At 47.0% G+C, this 16,078-nt stretch overlaps 1 protein-coding gene across 2 annotated transcripts; it reads left to right on the forward strand.

Moving 5' to 3' along the window:
• Nucleotides 1–1,013: 1,013 nt before the first annotated feature.
• Nucleotides 1,014–15,734, forward strand: arid6 (AT-rich interaction domain 6). Of its 2 annotated transcripts, XM_088630582.1 has the most exons (7): nt 1,014–1,613; nt 10,534–10,694; nt 11,432–11,484; nt 12,268–12,365; nt 12,465–12,630; nt 13,098–13,385; nt 13,476–15,734. In XM_088630582.1, the coding sequence occupies exons 2-7, from the start codon at nt 10,547–10,549 to the stop codon at nt 14,694–14,696; spliced, it is 1,974 nt and encodes a 657-aa protein (XP_088486708.1). In that variant the 5' UTR covers nt 1,014–1,613; nt 10,534–10,546; the 3' UTR covers nt 14,697–15,734. The 2 variants fall into 2 exon arrangements, with proteins under 2 accessions (XP_088486708.1, XP_088486707.1); XM_088630581.1 differs by having other exon boundaries at nt 1,016–1,613; nt 13,098–15,734.
• Nucleotides 15,735–16,078: the final 344 nt, after the last annotated feature.

Raw genomic sequence — 16,078 nt, forward strand, 5'->3', positions numbered from 1 at the left:
GGGGGAGGTAGTGGAACCAGTGGGCTCTCGCCTGCGTGTTTCTGGGAGGTGTGACTCAGCCAAGGCACCCAGAGAAAAACCCCTCACCAGAAACTCCACACTAGACAGGCACTCAAGACAGGCAAGTATCCCAACCTTTTCGGCCCAGAACAGAGGATACTAGGAGGGGACCTGGATTCAAAATCCTCAAAGGCACTGAAAGCCAACCCATTGGACTTGATCAGAACGAACACTGAAACACAGACCGGAGGGCACCGGTGGAAACGACACACTGCGGAAGCACATTTACAACGGAACCAGGAGCCTGTTTCTTAGCCAAAGGGTTCTGGGAGCCCGGACCAGAGTTCCCTGCGCTGTTATTGAAGCTGATAACCTGGTTTCTTTCCGGTGACGGCTGGATGAGACTGTCGGATTCATTTCCTGCTAATTAGCAAAGGGGCTACCTGTAGCTGGGCAGAAGGTGTCTTCTCCAATCTCCAGCTTTCCTCACGGTCTTAAGTGGCTACATTTAGCGCAGTTCTTCCTCCATCTCTTGCTGTTAAGCACCGGACGTGAAAACTGGCATTGAAAAAAAGATCATCTATTAAACCGGGATGATTGACCGCTCTTACCACAGTACTGTTGAAAATAAAAGCCATACATTTGGGGGACAATTATGCGTCCTATTGTCTCCGTGAAAATTAAATCTTCTACACAGTTGCGTAATGCGTGAAACACAATTTAGCCAGAAGAAAACCAATATCCTAATGAGACAGTCTGTGACTAATACAGTTTCTGTCCAGCTCACTTTCTTACGAAATCATTACGATAATGAACTTGGCTCATCGCTGGCACGCTGTTGTTGTTGTTGTTGTTGTTGTTGTTGTTTTTTGTCGTTTAAAGGTTCGACGCTAAAGAATTTTACCGATTTCAAATTTCAAATTTCAAATTGTGTCCCTTATCTTATTAATTAAGTTTCATTTACAGTAGGTAACAAGTTTGTCGGGTTCCCCTGAAAGCCACAGCATGAATCGAACACCCGAGATTGTGTTTTAACCGTCTGCAAGACAAAACTTTTCTTGACCAGTTGTTTAACTTGCTCATGAGAGTTTGTGAGATACCGGCAATAAAGCCACTACTGTGTACAGAGTTGCTGTGAGTCCAGCGTGCCGTTAAAAGCGCTCTCTGAGCGGAACACGTACAATCCAAAAGTACTGTACGGTATCTGCAGACGACTGCAGCCTATTGATAAACCTTTCTTTACTTTGTCATTCTTCGAACTAATATGAGTTCGTTTTGAATTAGCTTTCAATAGCCAGGGGCCAAAGACAATCGCCTGCAATCCTCGCTTTTTTCTGTAGGGTACTATCGCCCAGACAGGTGGAACCGGTCACGATCTAAATAGATGGGCAGCTCTGCGCTCAGGGGAGACCCCACCCATCACACTGGAGCGCGGTGATGTCACTCAGGTAGCAGGCGCGGAGATTTTTGGTGACAGCAGGGTGACATCGGTCCCGCGCCGTCAGACGATCCGCGGAGCCCGAGGTGCACCGAGCGAGCGAGGACGAAAGACAGCGGGCAGAGAGAGAGAGAGAGAGATTCACCGCGCTCGGGAGTCCCGACAGCCACCAAAAGTAAGAGTTCTCACCTCTCTTCAGGAGCGTTTGTCTGCTGCGGTGCAATTTGAATGGCGTGTGATTTTGTTCGAGGTCTCCGCGTCTAAACTGCTCATTGAGAATACATAGTACCCCCCATCTCCCTTAATACCAGCGTGGTAATACTGGTGACCTGCGCCCTTCTGTATGTTATGGCATCTCGGCGGTGTGTAGGAATGAATTTTTACTGTTGCTTGTAAGTGGGGACTCCTACATGAACACTTATTAGTACGTCGATAAAAACTTGAATACAGTTTTTATTAAATAAACATTTGTTGTTGTTTTTTTCGTTCTTTGCTTTCGGTTTTGCAATTTGGCACCCGCGCGGTTTACGGCTTTATGACACTGCAGCGCGCCTAGGAGACAACTCAAGTTCAAATCCAAGGGGATTTTCCACAAGAAAGCGACGTGTCGATTCTCTTATTCCTGTGGTTCAAAATCATAACGCAGGTTTCTGTAAAAGCTTAGAGGAATTGATGGGTGAAAGCGTTTCTCCGCGGGCTTGCTGCAAAGACCCATAGAGGAGGTATTTTCACTGTAGTTCTGGACTCGCACAAGTGGCAAACTGACGATTAGGTAAATGATCGTAGTCCTTGTATCAAGCTGCGGTCTATTTAAAATAACATTTCAAAAAGAGAAAGGAAAGGACTGGCTGACAGTTTCCCCTAGCCCTATTCCTCCCGTTCATGATCGATTCGCTTTTTAGCGAGTTTAGAACACATGCATCTACTGGCTTAAACTAATATTGAAGGACACAGCCACAGTTGAACTGTGTTTTGTTCAGATTGGAGCGACACCATACAACACGCAACCTTATCAGTACAGTCCTCAAACGAGTGCAATAAACCTGTTCATGGTTATGTTTGTACAATTAAATTGCACCACAAGGTAAATGAAATAAACATGCTTTTGCACTTTTCCAAAACTCTCTCCATCGAAGTATTATTTCTTTAGACCTGGCAGTTTCTTTTGTCTTTCTTATTATAAAGACATGACATTTTAATTTAGCTTGGTCATTTACGTGCTCTGCCTTGATTTTCTTTCTTTGAGTGTTCACCTCTTAGCGAGGTCTGTTCTCCACTAAACTTTTTAAATAATAGCTTTATATGAGATTTAATTCTAGTATTTGCAACGAATAGCTCTCAATATTTAATTATTTGAACGCAGTGTTATGAAGGACTGTTCAGAATTTTCCAGATTAAACACAGAGGAAAAACCCCACAGTATTCAACATTCATTACTAGTAGTGTAGTTAATCATTTATCGCTGTTAATGGAGCTGTTATTCATACGTTGGGGCGGAGGAGAACTGTAATCCAGCAGTTCCGTCTCTTACGTATAGGTATACCGTTCACACGTGTCTGTTTTACAATAGCCTCCCTGGATCATTCATTGAAAGTGAGGGGATTTGTGAAGTTGTCGGACTTGACCATAGGGCCTGGGCTGTCATTTCAAAACATATCTCAGAAATATCGCCAGAACTGATGACAGCAATGCCCTGCTGGCTGGGGTATCTTAATCCACACTAAACTGTGGAACTGCAGTGTGTCAGCCAGAATCTTGACTAGATCACAAACAAGTGATGACATTACTCCTATCCTGGAGTCCTTGCACCTGCTTCCTATCAGGTTTTGTTTCGACTTCAAAATCCTCATGCTCAGCTTTAAGGCTCTGCATGGCTTGGCACCTCATTATCTGTCAGCAGCCCCCCTGTCTATTACAGGTGGGCTCCTGGTGCTTAACACCTGGAGACCCACTGGACTGGGAGCTCTCCAGGGCCTGACTTAGAACAATTACTATCTCCCCAAAGATGTCATAGTCTCCCATAACCTGAACTAAGTTCTATTTTTTCCACATCATTAGCAAATTGCAGTTGCAACTGGAGGCGTAGAGTGCATCATGATCCTGTAGTCATGCAGTAAAAACACCGAGAACACATTTCACCAATTTTCTGAAAAAAGCTTTCAGATCCAAATAAACAATCTTCTTTAAGATTCTAAATGCAGCTTTAGAAGCAGAAGACTGAAACCAAAATATTAACTAGGCCCAGTTATCAATCAACTTGGTCACAGACATCCATTGAATTAATATTGATTGATGGTAATATTACAAGAAGGGCTTCAGAGTTAATACATTTTATGTGAATTGGGGATTGATCAAATGCATGGATTTATAATACAGATGCCTGATCTGAAATACATTGAAGACTGCAGAGTTTGTTAATAACTGTAATAACATATTTAATGTTGTAGTATCAGTGCAAGTACTATTAGTTGAAAGCATCACATGTTGTGTTCAAACAGGATCAATATCTGCCTGACAAACAGTGATCACAATGACCATGTGCTTTACTGACACATCTGTTTAGCATAGATGGCTGAACTCAACTTGCCTTTCTTTCAGTGCCTTTTCAGTGTACTGTAGCTGCTCAGCAAGGAAAGATATGCCGTCAGTTAAAAAGAACAGGTGGAGCGGTAGATCTGTGATTCATTTGGGTATCTTTTGTAGCAGCTGTGTGGAAATAGAGATCTGGGCTCTAGTCTTGAGGGTTGTGGGTTCTAGCCCTGTGTGTGATTCAAGTGTTGTACCGTTGAGTAAAGGGGTTCACTTGGAATGTTCTAGCAAATACCCTGCTGTATAAATGGGTCTTGGGGTCTTCATTGTAAATGAGACATTATTCCCAGCTGCCCTTTCTGCTAATATGTAGGTATAAAAATTAGCCAGTATCTTGCCTTTTTGCTATTGAAACATAACATGATGTTTATACACATATATGCACTTTCATATGGACTATATTGTTCAATCCAAGACATTGAGTAGTATAAAATAAAAAAATAGTCACCCTTATCTAGAGCAACTCATAGCTGTAAACAGTCAATACAATATTTGTACAGTACAATCAATACAACATGGATATGACAAATACAGCTTTCTAAAATCGAAATATTGGATAAACACTCTGCTCGCGGTCTCTGATCTTTAGAATATCCTCAAGTCGAAGATTTAGCCCTGGTTCTGGGCACCTCTGTTCAAGACATTTTCCGATACAGATGCCCTTTCAATTAACTCGTTTTCCAGTTCTGAATATTAAGATTAAGTTTAAATGACCAACCACTTAGGTGTTTAAAAAAAAAAAACTTGTTTAGATGAGGTCAAACAAAAAAGTGTTTTAAGGAGCAAAACGTAAGTACAAGGTTTCATTACATCACAACTGGAATGTGAGTCACTTAACACAGGAATGCCTACAGGAAAAAAACCTGCACTAGTCTGGAGAGCATTCAGGATGTCTCAAAATACCAACTCTTGTAAGCCCTCAAACAATCCGATGATTTTTTTCATCATGGGTTTGCATTTTTTCCCATGAACACCTTTGGATTCTTTTACAAAGGCAAAATTGCTATTCTGTGCAATCCAGTCTATAAAGCTGCGATAAATTGTCACCTTGGAGAGTTAATAATCACAGGAATGAAGTTTGATCACATACAGCAGATTGTCAACTTCATTATCTCAGGGTGGTTGTCTGCACAGATCTGTCAGCACTGATCACTGATTCCCCAAAAAGAGATCTCCAGTAATATACGGGAACTGGTGGAACAAGTCATCTATTTCCGTGAGATCGAAATCCGAACGCACAAACGGTATTTGAGCAACAGCTGTGAAAGACATGACTTACAGTATATGACAGGATAGAAACGCTGTAGTGCTGGGAAGGTGGTGGGGTGTTTACTGTATCTCTACTACCTTCAGTCCAGTAGGAGTGTCTGTTTGTGTGGAGCTTGCATGTTCTCTCGGGATTGTGCATGTTTTCACCATTTCCTGCTCTGAATGGTCTCTTTCGTGGGGCTCAAGGGGATTTCATGTTTGCGAGGACAGTACAACCAGTACTGGCTGGGGAACTGGAGTGGCCAGCTGCTCTTGTTTTATTTGTGGGCTTTATGAGTTCTGTGAACCTTGTAAGAGACTGTAATACATTAGTATTGTTTCTGCTTGATTTTCTCATTTAAAATCCATAACATTCAACTAGAAATCATGTCATGATGGTTCAGGACCTACACAACATAATGTATAACCCAAAGCACAACCTACACAGCCTAAAGCTACTGTATAGTAATAGTAACACCTTAAACATTCTTTAATCAAGCTCTGCCGAGGTGTGAAACTAGGGGTTAAATAGTTATTTCTCGAATAAATACATTTATAAGAAAGACATCACATCGCTTTTATCAGATAGATTCAGAGACTCAACTGAAGTTATGAAATAATCCCTGGAGGCCTTTTCAGAATTCCACATTTCAGACCGTGAAAAAAAAAAAACAGTGCACCTTAGAGTTAAGCCTGTTTTACAGGGTAGTGAGATAGGATATTCTGAAATGAGGAACAATTTTAAAGGAACTGCCTCTCAAAATTGTATCTCAGGTTTCTGTTCTTGACAGATTCTTATGTACACAATTTCACAAAAATATGCTTTCAGGATAGACAACACGTAACAAGGCTACATATATATGTGTGTGTGTGTATATATAGTAGGCACCTATTTACACAAAGAGTTGTGGGAGTCTGGAACAGGTAGCCCAGCAGTTTTCAATGTTAAAGTGAACACCCTGGGTTCTTTTACGAAACAGCTGGACCTCCAATCAATTAAGCTTTAGCCACCAAATGCGTTAAACTGTCACCTCTCTCAAGGTTGTACAGTATGGATAATAATATTCTGTTACAGTTTTCTTTGGAACACTAAAGAAATCACTAAATTAAGGATCATAGAGTTAAAGGAACATTTTCTTATTTGGACAAACAAGATGAAACGACTGTCTAAACAAAAGTTTAGTCTGCACACTCTGTTTTCATTACTGTAGTATCTCATTGTTATAACAATACTGTACTTGTATTGAAACGTATGTCCAGTCTGCCAGTAAGGAGTTTGTGGTTGTTATTACTATTGGTATTACTCTGGCTACTAAATGTCATCGAGAAGCTTTTGGTGGGGATTGCTGGGGGTTTGAAGCTTGAACTGTAGTGTAGACTGTAGCGTTTTATTATAAGTGTTTAAAATCAGTTCCTTCTTCACATGTATAGTATTTCTCCTAAGGTCTTTCACAGTTGACTGCATAAGACACTTACCTGATAAAAGGTATGTTTGCCTACACATCGCCTGAGAGCTGTGTTATAAGTTTTACAGTTATTCAGATAATTAAGATAATTAAACCTACTATGGAACTGAGAGCATGGAGAGAGGGAGAATGTGAAGACCCAGGAAGGGATGAAGGAAAGAGGTAGGTCAGAGTGACCCCTAGTGGACAGGAAGAGAGTTGTTTGGAGGTGCTTGAAGAGATGAGCCAGAGCTTGGAGAGAGGAGGGCCTGCTTTTTAATTTGGTGTATTTCAGCGGCATCGTTCCCTTGTGAGCGCATGCCGATTCCCAGGTTCACATTCTCCTTTGTCTGCATCCACTTTCCATCCATCAGGAAGCTCAATGAGCGAATGACCAGAAACCATGTGTAAAGTCAATAGAAAATGCAGTGTTTTTTTTTTCCACCCCCGGGAAGTACTTCTTTACACAAAGGGTGGCAGAGGTTTGGAGCAAGCTGTCTAGCAATGTTGTTCAAATGTTGTTTTCGGGAAGCAGCCGGATGGTCAATGATCTACTCGAAACTAATTGTGCCGGATGAACAGAGCAGCCAGCTCTCGTTTGTAACTTTTCTTCTGTTCTCATGACTCATGCGACAGTCTTCCCTTCCAGGCTTGACAGCAGCAGGCAGATGATTCTGTGTGATCTGTGAAAATATCGGGTCATGGTTAGCTGAGGTTTTGATTTTAATTGTCAGTGAACTTGAAGGTCTGGCTTCTTCAGGTCCTGAGAAACCCTTCCAGCCCGTTGGCAAACTGCCACTGTGTCATTCCTGTTTAATTTTGTGTGTTGCGTCAAATGTTGTCATAACAGAGCCTTGTCGGCTGATTGTGCTGTTTAATGGGGAGCAGAATTTCACTTAGGAAGGCAAAGCTTCTGCCAATACCAGCTGCATTCTTATTGTATTTCTTTAAGTGCAGTTATCAGATGATAATACTGGAAGTTTACCAGAATATACATGCTCACAAGATGTACAGTACATAATTTCCTTTTAGTGACCTCTAAATAAAAGTGGTGTTCTTCTCTTATTTCAGTTTGTTTTTCCTGGTCTGTCTGCTGTGTCTTCACGGTACAAGAGGGCGATCACCTGGCCTTTATTTCAGCTGAAGTGAAGGCACCATACAGCAGCACGAGAAGAAGAAAAAAAAGCTTTTCTCTCCCTTTTCTCTCTGCCTGTTTCTGCTGGCAGAGCTCTCGTCGTAGCCAGATAACAGACGTTACACTCCTCATTCCCACTCATCCCTGTCTAACAGCAGCAGGGTGACTTTCCTCTCTCGCCTTTCTGTTATCAAAACTTAGTCTGTCGGTGCCTGCAGTCTGTGCATTGTGTCAGAATCTCAAGAGCATATTGTTAACAAAAGAAGCGTTTTAAATGCAAACAGCATTTTACAGGTGTGAGGTCACTAGTGCTTCGAGTAACCACTGGGTTACACAGAAAGAACAGGTGCAGGTGTACAATGAGGCACTGGTTTCTATACGACTCCTGAAAAGCTGAGCCCGGGCTAATCCCCGTTCCGCCGCTTCGCATAGGGTCCTTTTCCGCCCTTCTGTCATTCCACGGTTCGTCCCTTCCGACATCCGTGACAGAACGCTGAGCCTCCTTCTGCCCCCTGTGAGCGGAGCTTTTTGGAATACAACTGTCGCGTGGTGCACCGCAACATCCAGGCACCCCGGAGTTTCTGCAGTTTTTTTCCTCTGGGTTTTCTTCTCTCTCAGCTCTCCTATTCATATCGCGGGATGCTTTTTCTGGCTCCTGTGCCTGTGAGCGGGCTGCGGCCTGGCTTTCCTCAGGTTGTCTTTCTGGCATCCGTGATTGAATGTTGAGCTGGCCCTCCTATCCTCATTGTTGGATATAACTCCGGTCATCTGTGCCTGTGAGCGGGCCATGTGCCTGGCTTTCCTCGGGTTGTCCACTCCGATATCAGTGATAGAATGTGAATGTCCCTATTGCCCTGGCTGTGGTATTTTTCCTGGGTTTTTGTTTTTATTTTTGTTTTTTGGTTTGTTTTGATTGTTTCACTTCCTGGTTCCCCTTCTCTGTGGTCCCCCTGTCCCGTGCGTCTTGGAACTTTTGGTTCCTATCTGTTTTTTTGTGATTTGTTTTCCTGGTCTCCCAGGTTTATCTTTGTTGTGGTTTGTGCTTGTGTACTTGTCTTTTTTTGTTTCCGGAGCTCTACCTGAACCCCCCTTCCTCTACCCAATAAAGGTTTATACCCCGGAGGAGGGGGCAGCTCTCAGCCGTGGACTCCCGGAGGTTTCCTTTCAGTTAAATGAGGTTTTTCCTCCCCCTAGTGCTGTGCAGGTCACTTATTTGTATGGGCATCAGGAGCCACCCATGAAGGGGGGGGGATACTGTCACACCCTCTGTAGCCAGAGGGCACTCCTACTCTGTCCTGCCCCTAGTTTCCTGTGCTTTGCTGTCCTTCCGGTGTCCCTCTCTGGGGCTATATATTTCCGGGTCACTGATTCTCCTTTGCTCAGCATTGACATTCGGATGTCCTGAGACCCACCTAGCACCAGGTCGCCCCACGTCCGCTGCCTGAGGGCTTTGGTTTCTATTGACTCCTGAACAGCTGAGCCTGGGCTAATCCCCCTTTCCGCCGCTACGCATATGGGTCTATTTTCGCTCTCCTGCCTCTCCACGGTTCGTCCCTTCCGACATCTGTGAAAATGGGCTCTGCCTGTCTGTGTCCTGGTTTAGGAAAGAGCTGTGTTGGCAGCAACATCAAACCCGGTCATACACCTGACACTGTGTTTTATGTATGGCTGTGTACTGTATCACTGCTGATTTTCATAAGGCGACTGCTACAGTGTCGGCAAACACTCAGGAATGTGTACTCAGCCTGGAAGCAGACAAGGGGCCTCCCCCATGAGAGACAGCGGAGGGAGACACAAAGAACAAAGAGGAAGAGAGGCTTGAGAGGGAGAAAGACAAAGAAGGAAACGGCACCAACAAATAATTTCACATGGCTAGAAGGATAAAGGCATTTATTGTGGGCTAATAAGTGGTATTATTCCTGACCTTTAAACGATACTGACTTCAAGATCCTGTTTGATACAACAGAACGCCCAATTACACACTTATTATTTATTCTACATCACACTTTTGTTTTTTAAAATGTAGAATAACCTTGACTGCCGGGAAGTGTACAAGGGCAGTTGATGTGTGCTGTACAGGGTTTCAAAAAGAGCCAATAATTGTGCCACTGAAATAGAATCATTAAAGAGCTCCTGAGCCATTTGGCAAAAGACTAAATCATGGGGCTACATTCTTCTGTTGAACATCATACTAATCAGAATTTGGTTAGAACATTTAGAAAATATTGCTAGAGTGCGTTTAAAGCCGTAGCTTCTGACATTTTCCAGGGAAGTGCAGAACAGGTGCCCACAGCAGCTCCCGACAGTCTGAAACGGCAGGTACTCCAGCCGCCCAGCGACAGATTCTAGTCTGAGAAACCCAGACGAAGGCGGGTACCTGTCGTGGGTCTGTGTGCGAGTTGGCGGTCTCCTTGCTGACACTTACAGTACTCACATACAGAGCCCTGACTGGCATGATGGCACCTGAGACGCACTGTGTTAGGCACACAGCTTCATGACCGTGTCAGACAAGTGATATATGACAGTCTTTACTGAATTATCCTCCTGGGATTCTAGGTATCTATGTAGAGGTAAATAGTGTATCCCTCCAACTGCACTATGCTCCTGGTGTTTTTTTCGTGCCAACACGGTGCTCTGGTGCACGGTGCATGGCTAACCCTGCCCCTGGCTCTCGTTAGGAGCTGCGCTGAGATGGCCCTGGAAGGGGAGGCGGAGACCCAGCCCAGTCATGTGCAGGAGGATGAGCTGACCGAGGAGGCCTTCCTGAAAGAGCTCTACCTGTACATGAAGAACAGAGAGACCCCCATCGAGAGGATCCCACACCTGGGCTTCAAGCAGAGTGAGCCTCGGTCCCTCCTGCGCACATATAAACACACGCACAGATAATCACACACACACACACACACACAAGTAAACACACACACACACACAAGTAAACACACACACATAATCACACACACAAAAACACACAGACATGCATAAACACAAACAGTCTCTCACACACACACACACACACACACACACACACACACACACACACACACACACACACACACACACACACACACACACACACACACACACACACACACACACACACAGATCCTGGCACTCCCGAGCCATCAGGCAGTAAATTCCAGGTCAATTTAGTGAGTAACTGAGTGGAATGTCAAAGGTCCTGCTTGGCCTGAGTGCCCAGCTCTGGGTGCAAAGAACTGATTGACTTCAGTGATTAGCTGGCTGGCTGATACTCACAAACACAGGGTCTCAAACAACAGAACAGGAGAAGGGCCACTTGGCCCATCTGACTATCTTACTCGTTGGGCTGTCCTAGTAGCTGAGTGAATCCAAAATTTCATCCAGCCATTTCTTAAAGATGCCCAGAGCCTGGGGCTCAGTCACCTGGAGGGGACGCCTGCTCCAGACACCAACCAGAGCATGAGAACGGGAGCGAGGCTGCAGGCGACAGACCTGTTTCCTCATACAGCACATACACACACCCATGCCTGTGTAGAAATAACAAGTGGACTGGCAGATGAATTGCAAACATGCCCTTTCTTCTCTCTGCTGTTCCAGTTGACCTGTTTGTGATGTACAAGACTGTACAGGCGTTGGGGGGCTACGACCAGGTAAGGCCACACAACAAGGTCCTGAGAAGGTTTTCACACCTGCCGTTTAGATCCATGCAGTCTCCTGCAGTCTCAGGGTTACAGGTGGAGACGGGAGCGAAGATATCGCGGAGTGAAGTGTCCATCACAGTTTCAGCTGAAGGGGGGATAGCAGGATCACTTTACTTAGAATACAGTCTAAAACAAGACCGCCTTCCTAAAATTCATATATTGAATCCTCCATTTAATTTTCGAAAACCAGCCTCCAAAATGATTCATTCTGGGACACGTGGCCTCCGAAAAGCCTCTCAGAAGTCCTTTTGTGTTACAGCAGGCTCTGAAACTCATCACGAAGACCATAATGAAATTAAGCTGGTGTAACAGTATTGTAGTTTCCTTGCCCTTCTCCCCCCTGTCTCCCAGCTTTCCAGAGGCATTTCCGGAATTATTCGGCACAGCCAGGCAGCGTCCCTGATCACAGTTCCCAATAAAACTGCAAGAAAAGTCTCAGTTGTTTATGCTGCCCACAAGGTTTACATGATTACATAATCCTATGGTTCACAGGCAGGTCCGGGCCTATATTCCCACACGGGGAGGAGTTTATAACAATGTGTAATCACCTAAGGATATTTAAAACAAATAATTAAACACCATAAAAAAACATAAAACCTCTGTTTCTCGTGTACACAAGGATATATTCACATGCATACAGAATGACATACCCAAAAAAGTGGGGTGCAGGGGAGCTCGGATCCGGACAGATGCTTCCTGCGCAGAACTCACGCCCCGCTGTGCCTCCCGCAGGTCACCGCGCACCAGCTGTGGAAGCAGGTGTATAACCGGCTGGGGGGAAACCCGCGCAGCACCAGCGCCGCCACCTGCACCCGCAGGCACTACGAGAAGTGAGTCCGCCCCCGTTCCGCACCCCCACCCCCCCTCGCCGTCGCGTGCGTCTGCGCGGGATTAAGGCTCTGCGCCCCGCCCGTGTGCCCTTCTTCTAGGCTGATCCTGCCCTACGAGCGCCACCTGCGGGGGGAGGAGTACAAGGACGTGACCCCGTCCCGAGCGCAGAAGCGGTTCCACCGGGACAGCTTCGCCAGCGAGGAGGAGGAGGGGATCAGGCCCAGCAAGTGGCACGGGGGCTATAGGCACACGCACATCCCGCAGGTACGGGCCGCTGCAGGCCGGGCTCTCTCTGCTGCTGCGCGGTGCTCCACAGCCGGCGCCAAGCGGGAACACCACAGACAGACACCCGGGCGGCTTCCCGAGCCCCGATTACCAATGGGATTGGATCGGTGCTGCACTGGCTGAGCAGTAGGAAACACCCTCCCAGTCCCACTCAAACCACGCGACTAGAACTCCCCCCACCCCCTGGCCAGCTAAACTCCCAATTCCCGCCACACCCGCATAGCATGCTGGGCACTCCTGCCCATGGCTTACAAGCGCCCGAACCATTTGGAGATACGATTGTGTCGGATTATTAATGAACACATTGTCGCCTAGATTAGTACTGGAGGAGCCACCTGAAAGACTTCTCGAGTCATGTGAGGCCAGCAGGCGTGGGAACTGTATGTCCAGCTGCGCGTGGTTAGACGTGTGAACATCGTGAATCTTTCTCCACCCGTGTTTTTCAGGCCCATCACGAAGTCATGGCAGACCCCCGAGTCAGGTTGATTCACCTGCCCTTGCAGCTGAGACCGTATTACTACCCCAGCCATCCGGCTCTGCCCGCCTACTTCCCCGCCTCTCCGTCTGTGCTGCCCCCCCACCCCCAGGCGGGGTACCTGCCCATGCCCAGGGAGGTCAGCGAGCGACCCCGCCAGCAGCTGATTCTCCTCCGGACGTTAGCGAAGGAGTACACGTCGTCCTCGGGCTGGGCTGAGCCACTCAACCTCAGCAACAAAGAGGAAAGCCTGGGGCCGGTCAGTCAGTGTCCCTCCTCTTTCGCCCCACCCTCCAACATCAAAGCCCCCAAGTTCTTGAATAAGGTGTCCCCTCTTTACCCCTGCCAGAAAGTGACGAAAGATGGGGTATCAGAGGTCATCGAAAACGCAGCAGAGGTTCCCGAAGCCAGCCAGAACAGGCCAGAGTGGGAACTCGAGACAGCCCGTCAGCATTCCCTCATTGACCTCACCTCCACGGTGGCATCCTCCACCTCCTCTCCCTCTCCGGTCTCGGCCTCCTCCTGCGCCGGTGACGGATCGGCCCCGGACACACCAGTCACCCAGACCCAGGAGTCAGACTGCACTCCACCGCTGAAGAACCCAGCGCAGGAGCCTCCTGAATTGAGTTCGGAGCCCCTGAACCTGTGCTTCGTCCCACAAGACACCCCGAAGGACACCTCCGGGAGGATGAAGATCCAGATCCCGCTGGCACTGCTTCAGGACTGGTTCGCCGGTGAATCGGGCCCTCCGCACAAGTCCGAGTCCATGGTCCCGCTTTCCAACGGGCAGGGCAAGGCGACGGCAGCTGCCAGCGAGAAAGACAGGAGGTTCCCAAAGGAGAGCTCGGACACAGCCCCCACACCGACGGAGCCCACGGATCTGAGCTACCAGGGCCCAAGAAGAGACAAGAGCAGGTCGATGGAAGAGCGGCGCCACAGGAGCAGCTCTGTGGACGGGCAGCCACATCTGAACACCCCTGTCTTGGGTGGCCTACCCAGACACCCCCCCACCGAGGGCGTTCTCCCTGGGCATCCTGGCTACGCTCACCGGAATGGGCATCTGATTCCGCTGGGAGTCAAGGCCAGGGACTGGGGGAAGCCAACGGAGACCCACGGTGCCACGAAGCTGCCTCTAGCAGATGCCATGCCTCCAGGCAGCAGGCTTCCCGTGGGCAGGCTGTACTCTCCCTGGAAGGACTACGAGGTGCTGAAGCAGTACCCTTCGGGGGAACAGGCAGGAGTAACGTCGGACTCGAGAGCGGGGAGAGACAGCTCCCGGGGGCAGCCCGTCTCCATGAGGTACCACCCGGGCTCCCAGCCCCCTGACCACATGGGAAACACAGGGCTCCTGGCCTCTGCCTACAGCCCCAGTAGCCTCCACAAAAGCAGCTCCCCCTTCAGGTTGAGCCCCCAGGTGGCCCTCAAGCTGCCTGCGGAGGCTGTCCACGGGGCCGGGGCGGCCCAGCCTGCGCTGCTCATGGTGAACCCCACCTCCTCCTCCTCCTCCCTGCTTTCCCTGACCCCCCAGGAGTGCCTCAAACTGCGGAGGCTGATATCCAGCTCGCCCTGAGGGTGCACCCACCCATGGGACCTGCTGGTTGCTAGCAACCGCTGGCTGTCTGTTCCGCCCCCCCCCCCCATGGTTATCCGATGGGTCTCGGACCCTGGTTTTCCTCTGTTTTTTGATCCATCAATCCTGAGCACTCCCGGTGTTGACTTTTGTCTGCCTGGACATTGGAAGGAACGTTGCCATCACCCGACCCACTGGCTCGGAAAGGAAAACCGAAAATAAGAATAGATTGAGCTTATTTAGCCACTGCGGCTGCTGTTACCAGTGGCCAAGTACTGGCGACCTGAAGAGCCGAGCACTCTGGGACAAGCTGGGACTGACTGCAAGCGCTTCGCTGCAGGAAGCAAGTTTCCTCCATTCGGACTGCCTTTCATTTCCCACGAGACGCCCATCTTATTCCCAGTTTTGTTTTGCGTTTCTTCTTTTCAGAAAAAGCATCAGATACCTGGTGAGATTTCAAATAGAAAAAGTTCAAATTCAGCACTAACAGCAGGACTGTTTAAGCCAAAGGTCTGTCAATAAGCAAAAAGAGTGCCAGCATTGTAATAAGTGTATATTTTATAAATGTGTGTATATAAAAGATTAGAAGTATGTTTTCTATCGTTTTCATGTAATTATGAAATATGATTTATTTTATATGATGTATTTTCTAAAATAATTGAAGTATGCGATGAAGAAAGTAAAGAATTAAGATTTAATTTATAAGTCTTTACCTGCCAGACATTGACCCAGGCATTGCTATAGGAAGTGGGGGGGGGGGAGAGAGGTTTCTGAACAAGTGCGGGTGTCTGAGGTGAGCTCATTTAGATCAGGGGTGACCAATCCCAGGTCTGGGAATGCAGGATTTCAGTACAACTCAACTCTTACAGAGCGAAACCAGCTGGTTAGTGACCCTGCAGGACCAGGACTGGACAGCCATGTGGGCCTCCGTCACCCCGCGGTTTTGTACAGAGCTATCAAAAACGTCAGGTTTTGAAACGGCGATTACAGAATTGACCCAATTCATCGATGACTGTTGAAATAAACCTGCTAAAACTGTTCTGGTCCTTTTTTGAAGTGGGACTTTCTTTGTTATTTCTGTCTCGTAAAATGTTTTTTGAAGGACAATGTTGAACTTGAAATATGAAAAATGTAAATAAGTTATCTATGTAAATAACCGAGCAGTTTTGAAGACAGCCAAGACCATAAAACATCATAATACAGTTACCGTATGTCAACGTTACTCTTTGTGTCTGGACAGTACTGTTTTTTAAACAAATCGTTGAAGACATTAACAAAAACCATTAGCATTCACACACTCAAACAGTGAGATGGTTAGTACTGTTCTGTGGAGTTAAACAAATAGTCAAACATGATTCTGTTCCTTTTTCTGTTAAATTATT

This window comes from Lepisosteus platostomus, chromosome 4 (genome assembly GCF_059453375.1).
Source record: "Lepisosteus platostomus isolate fLepPlt1 chromosome 4, fLepPlt1.hap1, whole genome shotgun sequence".
NCBI classification, from domain to species: domain Eukaryota; kingdom Metazoa; phylum Chordata; class Actinopteri; order Semionotiformes; family Lepisosteidae; genus Lepisosteus; species Lepisosteus platostomus.

Bases quoted from the DNA above. Each gene is read 5' to 3' on its own strand.
- arid6 (XM_088630581.1), top strand. From the start codon at position 10,547: ATGGCCCTGGAAGGGGAGGCGGAGACCCAGCCCAGTCATGTGCAGGAG. The intron at 12,366-12,464 runs GTGAGTCCGCCC...CCCTTCTTCTAG, and splicing joins ACCCGCAGGCACTACGAGAA to GCTGATCCTGCCCTACGAGC. The intron at 12,631-13,097 runs GTACGGGCCGCT...CGTGTTTTTCAG, and splicing joins GGCACACGCACATCCCGCAG to GCCCATCACGAAGTCATGGC.